Raw genomic sequence first — 11,942 nt, 5'->3', positions numbered from 1 at the left:
AGCCCCTCTCTATGGTACCTTGAGAGACTTGTTAGGGTGGGGGTGGAGGGGTCTAGGCTACTTGTGTTAGAGATATAAATAATGATAATTTTTTCATGTATTTTACAAGATAGTGAGATGTTTGGAGGGGGTTAGGGCCAGGTAATGAGACGCAGTAGCCTCAGGTGTTGTTTTGTTGGGGTGGTTAACAGAGCGTCGCGGTCAAGATACACAGTCGGACGCTGAAACATTTCTCTGACGTTTAAGTAAAGAACAAAAAACTGGTTTACCGGTGCTGGTTCACGGTTCAGCGGGTTGGTGGTTGTTTTAAGACGTTGGTGTGACCTTCGTTGGGATGTGACCTTGGCCGGGATGTGGCTGACCTTGGATGAGGTCTCTAAGGCGCCTCTGCTCTCTCTCGTCCATCTTCCGTCGCCGCTTTTGTAAACTTGGTGTCGACCCTGCGGCGGCTTCCTCAGTAACTTGATTCGCAAATTTTCTTTCTTCGGGGATATTCTGATCACTCTCTGACTGTCGCTGGCAGTTGTCCGCAAACCAACATAGTTATTTTTTCCTTCCTAAAGATTTGTACTTCTCCTTGGGTGTTTTTTCGTGTTTGCTGGTAACAAGTTGAAAAGCGGAAAGCCTCGCACCGTAAGCTGTTTGTGTGGGCTTGTTCACGGCCTCAGTACCTCTCAGTGGGCGTCTAGGCAGTACACTCGTGCGTGTCTTAGTATTAGGACTCCGCCTCCCAGGCAGTGTAGTCGTGAAAAGCACGGCAGTGTTTTAGTGATGAATATTTACCTTCACCGTAAATGGAAGACAACCGTTTACATCATCCATGCCGCCGTTCTCTCTGCCTCACGTAACTCGGTGTGTGGCGGGGAGCAGTATACCTTATTTATTACTATAATCTTGTTTGTTAAAGTCTAATATTATGGGCCACTACGCACGCTGCCGGTGGGTCAAAGTATAGTCTCCGGGATGTGTAAATTACACGCTTAGAGTCTGTGCGCCTGATGATGGTGCTGCCTCCCGCCCTGGTGCTGCTGTGTCACGGTAGTGCTGTTTTAGGCTGATGATTCGTTCTCAGGAACTCGTGGGGCGTAGTAATAATATGAATAAGGCCGCGATAACTTATCAGAAGATTGGTGAACGTCTAATAGTCGATCAGAGTACGATAAACCGCCGATAGCAGATCAGAAAATGGGCGAAGAATCGAGAGCCAATCAGGAAATTGATACACAACCATTAGCTAGTCAGACTATGCTGACACAGCCGCGAGCAGGTCAGGGATGAGTGTGCTCCTGATAGCTGATCATTATACGACAAGATACCAGAGACGGAGTAAGACATAAACACCATGCTGTACGGCGTTGATCCTCGACTCGTACAGGTGTTCCCTGGTCAGGCCCAAGGGTCAGACAGGTCCATATTTTTCGTCTCCATTTTTCCCAAGGGTCTTATTTGTCCACCGACAGTGAAGCCCACACTCCCCCTGAGGTCCCGCGTGTCCCTGGAGGTTTTAAACAGGCGCCTTATGTATTCACTATGTCCCGCTCCTTCGCGTACCTCACCAGTGGGAGTTTTTGTATCTCTTAGGTGTCTCACACGCCCTGGCCTTTATTTATTTTAATTCAGTCATTCCCATCCTTCACTAAGGAGTCCTTCGTTCTCCTACAGGTTCCCGACGCCCTTGGCCCTGTTCCCCCACAAGTCTTCTGTTTCCCACATGTCACCAAGGTCCTTCCCTCGCGTTCACACGTTCCTTGTCCTTAAAAGTGTTTCATTGACAGAGTTCTCGAGGGTCCTACACGTCCATCATCACCCCCCCCCCCTCCACAGGTCCCCAGGAGTCCCTTAGGTTCTTCACCTCACAGTTCCTGGCGGCGGTAAAACACAGACTCGTATATAAGACTCCGGATTTGTTTTGTATTACTTCTTGTGCCAACTTTTGCAGCGACAGTGTAATCGTGTATGTTTGAACCTGGATGAACCTGCCCGAGTAAATAAGAGCATTCCACCCTCCGTCCTTGTCGGGTTTTATTGGTTAATGTCGAGGATTCGTACAAATATTTGTTCTAAATCGTGTGTGTGTGTGTGTGGGGGGGGGGGGTGCTAGGGTGTGTGTGAAGAAAAAACCTCGTGTGTACTTGAACCTGAACAAGTAAGAAGACAGGTTCATATCTTATATCACACTTCAATTCGTTTGGGTTCTCTCCGGGACAGACTGAGGGAGAGGTGTAGCGTAACCCCTGAGTGTAGAGGGAAGAGCTGGAGTGTCCTGTGTACTACAAGTTTGTGTTGACTTAATGTGTCAGGTCGTAGTGAAGATTCATTCACGGTATATTAAGCTAATCTCTATGTGTGTGTTTTATTTAGTTATAATTACACGTATAAAGATGGACTCGACTGAGGTGAAAGAAAGAAATTAAAAATTTTGAAGGAAAAAATAAAATAAACCAAGTGAAGTGAACCATAGAGAGCCAGACACGTGAACCATAGAGAGCCAGACACGTGAACCATAGAGCCAGACACGTGAACCATAGAGAGCCAGACACGTGAACCATAGAGAGCCAGACACGTGAACCATAGAGAGCCAGACACGTGAACCATAGAGAGCCAGACATGTGTTAAATCAACTTAAGCGATTAAGTGTCATATTTCCTAACACAAAGTGACTCACAGCGACTTGGAACTAAAAACATGGAGGAGTGAGCGGTGTTTGTGAGTGCCCGCCCGCCCGCCCATCCTCCCCCCCCACGCCCCCGCCAATCTACAGTATACCAGGCCGCCCTCGCCACCACCATGCCCATCCCCATGCTGAAGGTGCTGAACCGGGGCCCTGGAGACCGTCGGAGTATAGGTGTGGGTGTTGTCCAGTCGCCAAGGATCGGACCGGAACCTCCACCCTCATCCCTGGTCAGGAAGAGTTGGCACGCAGGTGAGACGATGATTATTGTTTATACCTCAGGTGGGGTATATTTTTTTTAGGTACTTATTAATTTTTATTTTTGTATTTTCTTGAATTCTTGTTTTTTATTAATTTTAATTTTTGTAATTTATTTTGTTTTCCTGTTTTAATAATTTTTATCATTATATTTGTTGTTGTCTTACTATATTTAATGCTCTTGTTTTTGTTACTTTTATTTATTTTCTTTTATATTTACATCAGGGTTCATAAATTTTTTTTCGTTTTTCTTATTATTATTCATTCAGTTTTTATTTATTTATTTTGTTCTCATATCTTCTTTCCACATCAATTAAATTTTTTTCCTGTAAATATTTCTAATTCCCAAATTAACCAGTGCAGAACCCACTCAACCTCCTCCTCGAACCTCTTCCTTGAACCTCCTCCTCGAACCTGGACTACCTCACTACCAAATTAACAGGACGAATGAACCTTATAGTACAGCCAGGTGGTCACAGGTGATCCCGGGAGGTCACAGATAGTTTACAGGTGGTTGTGGAAAGTATCTGGAGGTCGCTAGTAGTCGTTAGAGGTCGCAGATAGTTATAGGTGGTCGCGGAAGGTTGCTGGAGGTTGTAGGTGGTCGTTGGAGATCGCAGGTGGTCGTGAGAGGGAGCTATTCACGGTAACACGAGACACATACACGGGCGGAAGGACGTGGCCCGCACCTCCTCCTCCTCCCTCTTTTCTTTATCTTCCTTCCCTTCATCCACCTTTTATTCCTTTTCCTCCTCCTCCTCCTCTTCTACCTCTTCTTCTACTCGTAGCGTTATTATTCATAGCAGGTCTTTTGCTCCCCCTTCTCCCCTACTACCACCCCCCTAACTACCCCCTTCCTTCCTCCACCACTCACCCCTCCCTCTCCTCCACCACTACCCCTTCCCTCCACCACTACCCCTCTCCCCCACCCCTCCCCCCACCACCCCCTCCCTTCACCACTACCCTCCTCCCCCACTCACCCTCCCCTCCACCACTACCCCTCCCCCTCCCCCCACTCATCCCCTTCCCTCCACCACTACTCCCTTCCCCCTCCCCACTACCCCTCCCCTTCACCACCATCAGGTTTACGTCAGTGTCGCAGCCGGAAACACTGATGGAGTTGTCGTGTTTCTCTCAAGGACGACACACACACACACAGCTAGAGAGAGTAGTCGTTTTTACTGTCGTTCTCACATAACCAGACCCTTAATGCACAGTCCGAGGGTGCTTATGGATAGCTAATGTTTTGATTGTCGTTCACGCACAGTCCCAGAGCAGTTGTGGTAGTTGTCGTTTTTCTCGTCTCCACATAGCCAGGCAGGTGTTCAGTGTATAATCTCAGTACCGTGTTTTGGTGTGCAGGTCGTTAACGAGACAAATTGGTTAGTTTAATGTCAGTGTCGTGGTCTCCCGGTGATGACGATTTAATGTGTGTTCTTTATCGTGACTTTAGTTCTCTTTACCATCATCACCGTCACCATAGTCACCACCCATCATCACCACCACTCTTACCATAATCGCCACTATAATCAAAACTACCACCATAGTCACCACCACCATCGACCCATAGTCATTACCACTACCATAGCCATCACCATAATCACTACCACCATAATCGCCACCATCATTATCACCATAGTATAGTACCCACCTCACTATAGGGCCTCGAGCCACCAGGTCCACCCCATGACTGCAATAATTTGACCTACCTGTCCCGTTAAGCAGGTAATCACGTACTGGGTAAAGAAACAGACACACCTGGTGCGTGAATTAGCTTTGTAACCTTTTACTTGTGGGTTTTTGTTAATTTACGTGTGTGTGTGTGTGTGTGTGTGTGTGTGTGTGTGTGTGTGTGTGTGTTTAATGGAGGTATCATTCCTTTGTACTGTGTTTGGATATTTATTTGATATTTTAAGTTATTTGGTGTTTATTTGGAGAGAAAATATAATTCTTGTTTGTTTTCTTAAATGCCTTTCACTTAGATCACATTTCAGTAGATTTGTGAGTGTTGGCAGTACCTCTCTTTTCATTTTCTATCCGCATCCCCTTCCTCTTTCCTCTTTCCCTTTTTTTCTTTTTTCTCCTCTCCCCCCTCACAGGAAGTCCTCCCCCCGGTGCTGGAGTTTCTTGTTCATCGCCTGTATGGTTCACCAGTCGCGGTAACGAGGCGTTTAAGTTTTGAGCTCGTCGAATCGGAATTGTGATCGTGGTGGCGTAGTGGATTGGGTGTTTTTGCCACGCTTTTTATTCTTCCTGGCTAAATATTGGTGTAGTGAAATTGATTAGCGAATCTTTGAACTGGTGAAGGTGGATGGAGAGGTTTGTGTGGCTGAGTGGCGAATCGGTTTTTATTTTTCTTAGTTGATTGGGTGACCCGGGAAGGGGGGTTGTAATAAATACCGTGGATGAAGGGAAAGGGAGAGGAATTGAAAAGGAGGAAGGGAGAGACAAATAGGAAGAGAAAAGAGAGAGAAGTAAAGGACAGCGGAAGAAGTGAGGGAGTGGGGGAGAGAGAGAGGATGAAGGATAATTACTTGTTGGCATTACTTTAAACCTCTTGCTTGTGAGACCTTTAGACCAATCAAAATTCAACATTGCATAGTTAGATTGACGTCTACGCCAATGATAATGAAACTTATGAATTGACCAATAAGACCGCACCTTGTCTTTAAGAGCACTGACCAACTACAGACATACAAGACATTTCACGCCACACCAATGACAGATCACGTATTGCACTAACCAATGAGAACGCACCGTATCTGAGAGCACTGACCAACCACGGCACAAACACCTTTTATTTTTTTATTACGCTGGCCAATCAGATGACGCCACGTAGGAGGAAGCATAGCCATCTGCTGGGCTACTTGTTTTTGGACAGCAGCGGCACAGGACGGGGGTTACGGCACGGCGTCTGTAATCAAGTCCACGGAGCGGAAACAACCCGGAATTAGAAGCGGAAGTGTGATGCTACCTGTTTTGGGGGTGATTAAAAGGGGGGGGGGTGGAAGGAAAGGGGGGAGGGGTGGGTGAGATGAGGGTGAGGGGAGAGAGATAGGTCCTCACTCCCTCCGTCACCATCCTGTCCCTCATCATTGTCACCATCACGTTCTCTCCCTCACTATCGTCACCATTACGTCCTCTCCCTCACTATCGTTATCACCACCACCCCATTCTCCCCCGTCACGACCTCCCCCCTCCGTCACCACCCTCCACCGTCACGACTCCCTCCTGCGTCACCCTCACAGTACGAGTCGACTACGCCAGGTTGACCACTGTCATTACCTCCCCATAATTCATCTCCTCTTTCGTGTTGTCGAGTTCTTTGTTACTGTAAGAGCAATGTTGTTTTTCCTGTCGTGCACGGAGGGTAATGGTGGTCGTGGTTAGTGTGGGATGGTCAGCGTGGTCGTGGTTAGTGTGAGGTAGTCGTGGAGTCGTAGGTAGTGCAAGATAACCCTGTAGAAGTTGTGGTAGATAACAAAACACCAAGTACTTTTTTTTTGAGTTGAAAAGACAATTGAGGACTCAATGACGTCATCCAGCTGTGTTCAACATGACAAAAAGCTTCGGGTGGGTGAATCATCATCATCATCATCGTCATCGTCATCATCGTCATCGTCATCATCAGTATTACAGAAGCAAGAGTCTCCGCAATATACGAGCAAATTGCAATCAATAGCCAAGGGGCGTTTTACCAGCGTCAGTTCCGGGCCGCGTCTTCCCTTCCCTGCAACAAGAGCAACGCCCTGGTCAGTCCTACACTTACTGCAACCCACCAGCGAACATGACCACAAATACTTGGTAGATTGGGAAACATTTCAAGGAACACCGTCCTCCTCGAGTCTTGCAGGAGTGTTTCGAGTATTTGTTGGTAAGACGATGAATCAGTGTGAAGCCCCGGATGTAAACAATGTGTAATGTAATGTAATGTACTGTACTTATGTTGACTTTAGTACTCCCAGGGTGTACTATAATGCTGTCTCTTACTCCATTAAACTTTGGCAGTCGTGATTGAATAAAAATACCTCAGTTGATTGAGCCAATGAAAATAACCCATATTACTTTTCTTCCAACCTTTTTAACCAATTAGATCGGACTTTACTGACGAACCGGTGAAAATAAACCAAAATTTTCTAAGTTTTGAAGCAATTCTATCGGCTATTACAGACGTCATACAATGAAATAATTGAACTATTTCCATTGACAGTTGTTATTGAGTTACCTGGACGTCTGTTAAATACCCATTACCTCCCTATTTACTTCTTATTCACTGTTAGTATTATCTATTGTACGTTTGGCTGGCTGGACACTACTCCCCTCCACCTGGAAATCGAAATTCAAGACTCAATTATGTTGCAGCTGTTGAGAACTGTTGTGAGATGGAGTTGCATGGACGCCACCCTAGCAGACAGTATTTTTCACTGGGGCATATTCTTACCTGGGTCATATTCTTACCTGGGTCATATTCTTACCTGGGTCATATTCTTACCTGGGGCATATTCTTACCTGGGTCATATTCTTACCTGGGTCATATTCTTACCTGGGGCAATTCCACAAATCTGTTTCTAGAATATATTAAAAATTTTGTTTTATTGAGATACACTAGAGAAAGACGCCAGGCCTGTGTACCTTAATGTTCGTAGGTCTTAGTACAGGAGGAGGCTGGCGTATACCTGGAGAAAACCTACCATGTTCTGTAGGGTCACTTCCTTCTGGCGCTGAGGGGAAGAAGTAGAGATGATGAAGGTGGTGATGATGGTAGTAAGAGGAAGGGGGAGTTAATGAGGGTGATGTTGATAGTGAAGTGATGATGAAACGTGAGGTTATGGTGAGTGTATGGGTGTGTGTATGTGTGAGAGTGTGGGTGTGTGTATGTGAGTGTGTGGGTGTGTGGGTGTGTGTGTGGAAGGGGAGAAGGTTAAGAGGTGGTGGCAGGTGGTCATGAAGGGCAGAGTCGTGACTGTCTGGTGGTGTAAAGTTTGTCGTGATGAGGATGGTGGTATAGAGGTCATTGTAGTGTGTGGTGGCGGTAGTGGTAGAAGGGTGGTATGGTGGTGGCGGTGGTGGTAGAAGGACAGTATGGTGATGGTAGTGGTAATGGTATCTCCCTGCACTCCCAAGTACCTAACACTAATACACACTTACAAATAATAGTTGAGTGTATAATGACCGGGTGTATCTTAGGCTGGAGTAAGATAGTATTTATTTATGGGAGACGTTTTGGTATTGGAAGCCTGAGTGGCCTGGTATGGGTGGTACTGGTGGGAGGTCGATATGATGGAGGTATCTTTTGAGTATCGGTGGTAAGGGGTTTAAAGTTTTGACTATATATTTACGGGTTACAGTGGCTGTATTTAGTGGTGGTGGTGGTAGTTGGGAGTTGTTGAAGTTAATTGTGGTTGTGGTAGGAGGGTAGTGGTTTTAAGTGGTGGTAGTGGTGGTGTTGATGTTAGTTAGTGGTTGTGGGTTGTCTTTGTGAATGGTGGATTGTGTGGTTTTCGCTGATGGTAGATAGTGGTTGAGTGGAGGGGAGGGGATGGTTGTGCTGGTAGATTGTAGTTGTGAGTGGTGGTGGTGGGCAGTACATGGCCCCGTCCTGGCTGTGTGATTGACACGGGAACCACGACCACGAATAACGGTCTCCCCTTCCTCTCCCCTCACCTCATCACCCTCCCCTTACCCCATAACCTCACCCTCACCCCTCACCACCCCATCACCACCGCAGCTTTTCCGTGTTCCCGTTCCTTCCTCACGCCACATACACCCCTCTTCTCCCCCTCACCTTCTCCCCCTCACCTTCTCCCCCTCACCTTTCCCTGCACCCTCCCCCACACCTCTCTCCCTCACACACAATCCTACATCATACCTTATCCCTACCCCTTATACATACCTCCTCGCACCCTCCCTCTCCTGCCCCCTCTCATAACACCTCACCTCTACCTTGCCCCACCTCCCCACACAACACCCCCCACATAACCCCCCCTCCACACACATCCACGGTGGGTGGAGGCAAGCGTATAGTGAAGGCTGGACCACCTTTACTGTTACCCTGAAATAATAACCAAAGCTATTGTATCGTTGGGTGGGGGGGGGGGGAGTGGCGGGCTAGTTACTGTTTGTCTTGTAGAAGTAAAACCCCTTTGATTTTACTAGAACTTTTGTTTTCAGTGTCAGAAAGTTCTATAATAATAATAATAAATCGTGCGTAATTCTCTCTCTCCTGTGTCTATTAAACCATTACAGTAAGTCTTATTAATTATACCAGTAAGGCGAAAAGAAAGAAATTTTTTTGCGTTCTTGTCGTCCTCCAAAACGCCCGCATCATTCGACCTAAAAAAAAGAAGATATTGTGACTCTTCCCCTACGACCCCCCTTCCCCCATCCCCCGATCCCCTTCCCCCTTCCCCCACCACCAGACCGGGCGAGGTGGTAGGGTGGATACTGATCGCCCTCCCTGCACCTTCTCGCCGCCCACCCACCGAGATGCTCATTTGACTTGGTTACTCGCTCTTGTTGGCGGGTAATGTGGCCCACCAACCCACCTATACCTGCCTCGCTAAATTATGACCCCTGTGAAATAATTTAGGTATAATAAAACTGAAGTGTTTTATTGAGGTTGTATAAACACTTAATATAAATTTATTCCAGTTTGTGTTTATATAGTACAAATTATCTTATTCATATCCCCCCAAATTTATTCTATAGTTTGTTTATCTTTTACAAATCGACTTTTTAATACACCCCTAAATTTATTCTCGTCTGTGTTTATCTGTCACTAATCTGCATAGGATAATCTAACCCCCTCTGGTCAGTAACACCGTGTACCTACCTCTCTCTCTCTCTCTCTCTCCCTGCCTGTCACACCATCACAACAGTCGTCCATATCGTCGCCCCAAACACCTTTTCTTCCCTCAGATCCTTTGAGCTGATAGGTTCCTCCGACACTTGTTTTTCACGGCGCGTCACGGGAGATTAAGAGGAGCGATTGCCGTGTATTGGTCGTGTGTGTGGGTCGTGTATTTGTGGTGGGTCGTGTGTGTGGCAGGGGGGTCGTTGTGGCTGTGGTTTATTGACTACTTTACCTCCTCCCTAGGCCAGGTTACTTAGCGGGTATTGTGGCTTGTGTGTCGTTCTAAGCCGCTTGGGTCTGTATACAAATGACAGCCAGAGTCGTACGTGTCTTGGCTAGCGGTGGCTTTGGGTGGCTTAATTTTCCTTATAGCTTGACATTCACATTGACTTTGAGATTATTTAATAGGTTGAGATAAAGATTAATGGATAATATGAAAATTAGATACTACCCCCCCTCCCAGATTATTTCACCTGATGATTAAACACCTTGATACTAATCCAACCTAATCTAACTTAACTCCCCCAGGTGAATTAAGTTGGGGTGCCTAAACTTCATGAGATACTGATTAATTTACAGGTTAAATTTTACAGGTTGGATTAAGAGGTTGATTTACGAGTTGGCTGTGGTTGTGTGTGTGTGTGTGCGTGTGTGTGTGTGTGTGTGTGCCATCTTAGTGTCAACATCCTTATTTCAGAGTTTTTACCCCCATACAATCACAGTCTCCTGCCAGAGATCCTTAGCGGCCAAATAACTTGTTTTTCCCGCTGCTTTACGAGTTACTCAACAAACTTCTCCTCTCAAGTCTCTCTCGTAACAACACAAGAGACTTTAACCCCGGCAACAGGACCTCTTGTAGTGGAGGCTTGAGTGAGTCATTGCAGTAGAGGAGTTAGTTTGGCTTGTCTGTTTACTTTGGAATGGTAGTTTGAGAGTCATGTTATTGATGACAATAGTGAACATTTTTAGTTTCTTTGTTTACATAATTAATTGCAATGGTAATTTAGATACTGATTGTTATATAGATACTTATGTTGTGATGATAATTAACATTTACCTGTACCTAGACTCACCTATACCGAGGAAAGGTAGAACGTTATTGTAATGAGAATTTGCCTTTTGTACTACGAACTTTACACTGACAACTTGATAGACTTATTAACATCAGGATGGAAACACCTCTGCAGGGAGTAATATGAGAGGTGTGGCGTGTGGTGGTGTCAGGCGGGATGTGGGGATATTGGCAATTGCTGTAACATGATACATTACGTGTTTTCCACCCCACTCCACCACACACTCGCGCGTGTTATCAGTTTCCGCGTTAATAATGACCGCGCCAGATATGATAATTGTCGTGTATATTCCTCCGGGCAGTACAGGTTTAAGACATCCGCCGGTAGAGCCTTAAGCATGTGCTGCAGATGGCTGGTCGTAGAAGATTAGTTTAGTAAGCTTCGTGTTCTAGGTGGGGGGAGGGAGGCAGATGGAGAAGCAGGTGGTGGGCGAAGAGCAGCTGGTCCGCGCGCCCTTTTGGACACTTCCCTGACGTAAACAATGTTTTGGTGCGGGCTCAGCCATCCCCCACCCCCCAGTCAGCCAGCCAGCTCACCATTATTAAAGCACTTCGAGTTGTATTCACATAATGATCCGTCGACCGATGTTTTCTGGTGCTTTACCGAGGTAATTGTATCCTGACATGATTTACAAGGCAGTAAAACAGAATGACGTTGGCATTTTATGTACTGAATGTTATTTGTCATGGTCTGCATCATGATCAAGTCTTCCTGCTGGTGGTGAGTGTGTGTCCCGCGGTGAGTTTTTCCTGTACTCTGTCGCTTTATGTAAATTCAAACCCGACTGCTGGTATTATGAATCTCAGCTGGTGTATCACAACTGATGCTGGTGCTAAATGCGATTGGTTTACGTCTGACATCTTTGACTCGTTGATGCAACCGGCGAGTGTTGGTGGTGGTGGTGTTAATAGATGCTATCGTCAGAATTGTTGGTATAACGCCTGTGCTAGCTGGTGTTGAAAAGGGTGGTTGGTGTTAAGGCTGTCGTATGCTGCGACTACTTGTGTTACGACAGTTACGTCAATGAAAGCATTACGTTGGTGGGTCCCGGTATACCACCAGTTCAAGTCACCCGTGAAGCCTTGGG

At 46.3% G+C, this 11,942-nt stretch overlaps 1 protein-coding gene across 12 annotated transcripts in view; it reads left to right on the top strand.

Moving 5' to 3' along the window:
• Positions 1 to 2,772: 2,772 nt before the first annotated feature.
• Positions 2,773 to 11,942, top strand: part of LOC121859221 (protein sickie-like) — a gene marked incomplete at its 3' end in the record, with an annotated part of 132,844 nt that continues 123,674 nt past the window's right edge. For all 12 annotated transcript variants that reach the window (XM_042355952.1, XM_042355950.1, XM_042355951.1 and 9 more), the window contains 1 exon segment: positions 2,773 to 2,923. In XM_042355952.1, coding sequence (XP_042211886.1) covers positions 2,788 to 2,923 — 136 coding nt within the window.

This window comes from Homarus americanus, unplaced genomic scaffold, assembly GCF_018991925.1.
Source record: "Homarus americanus isolate GMGI-L3 unplaced genomic scaffold, GMGI_Hamer_2.0 scaffold47521, whole genome shotgun sequence".
NCBI classification, from domain to species: Eukaryota; Metazoa; Arthropoda; class Malacostraca; order Decapoda; family Nephropidae; genus Homarus; species Homarus americanus.
The sequence above is the reverse complement of the archived record's forward strand: the minus strand, read 5'-3'. Positions and strand labels throughout refer to the sequence as shown.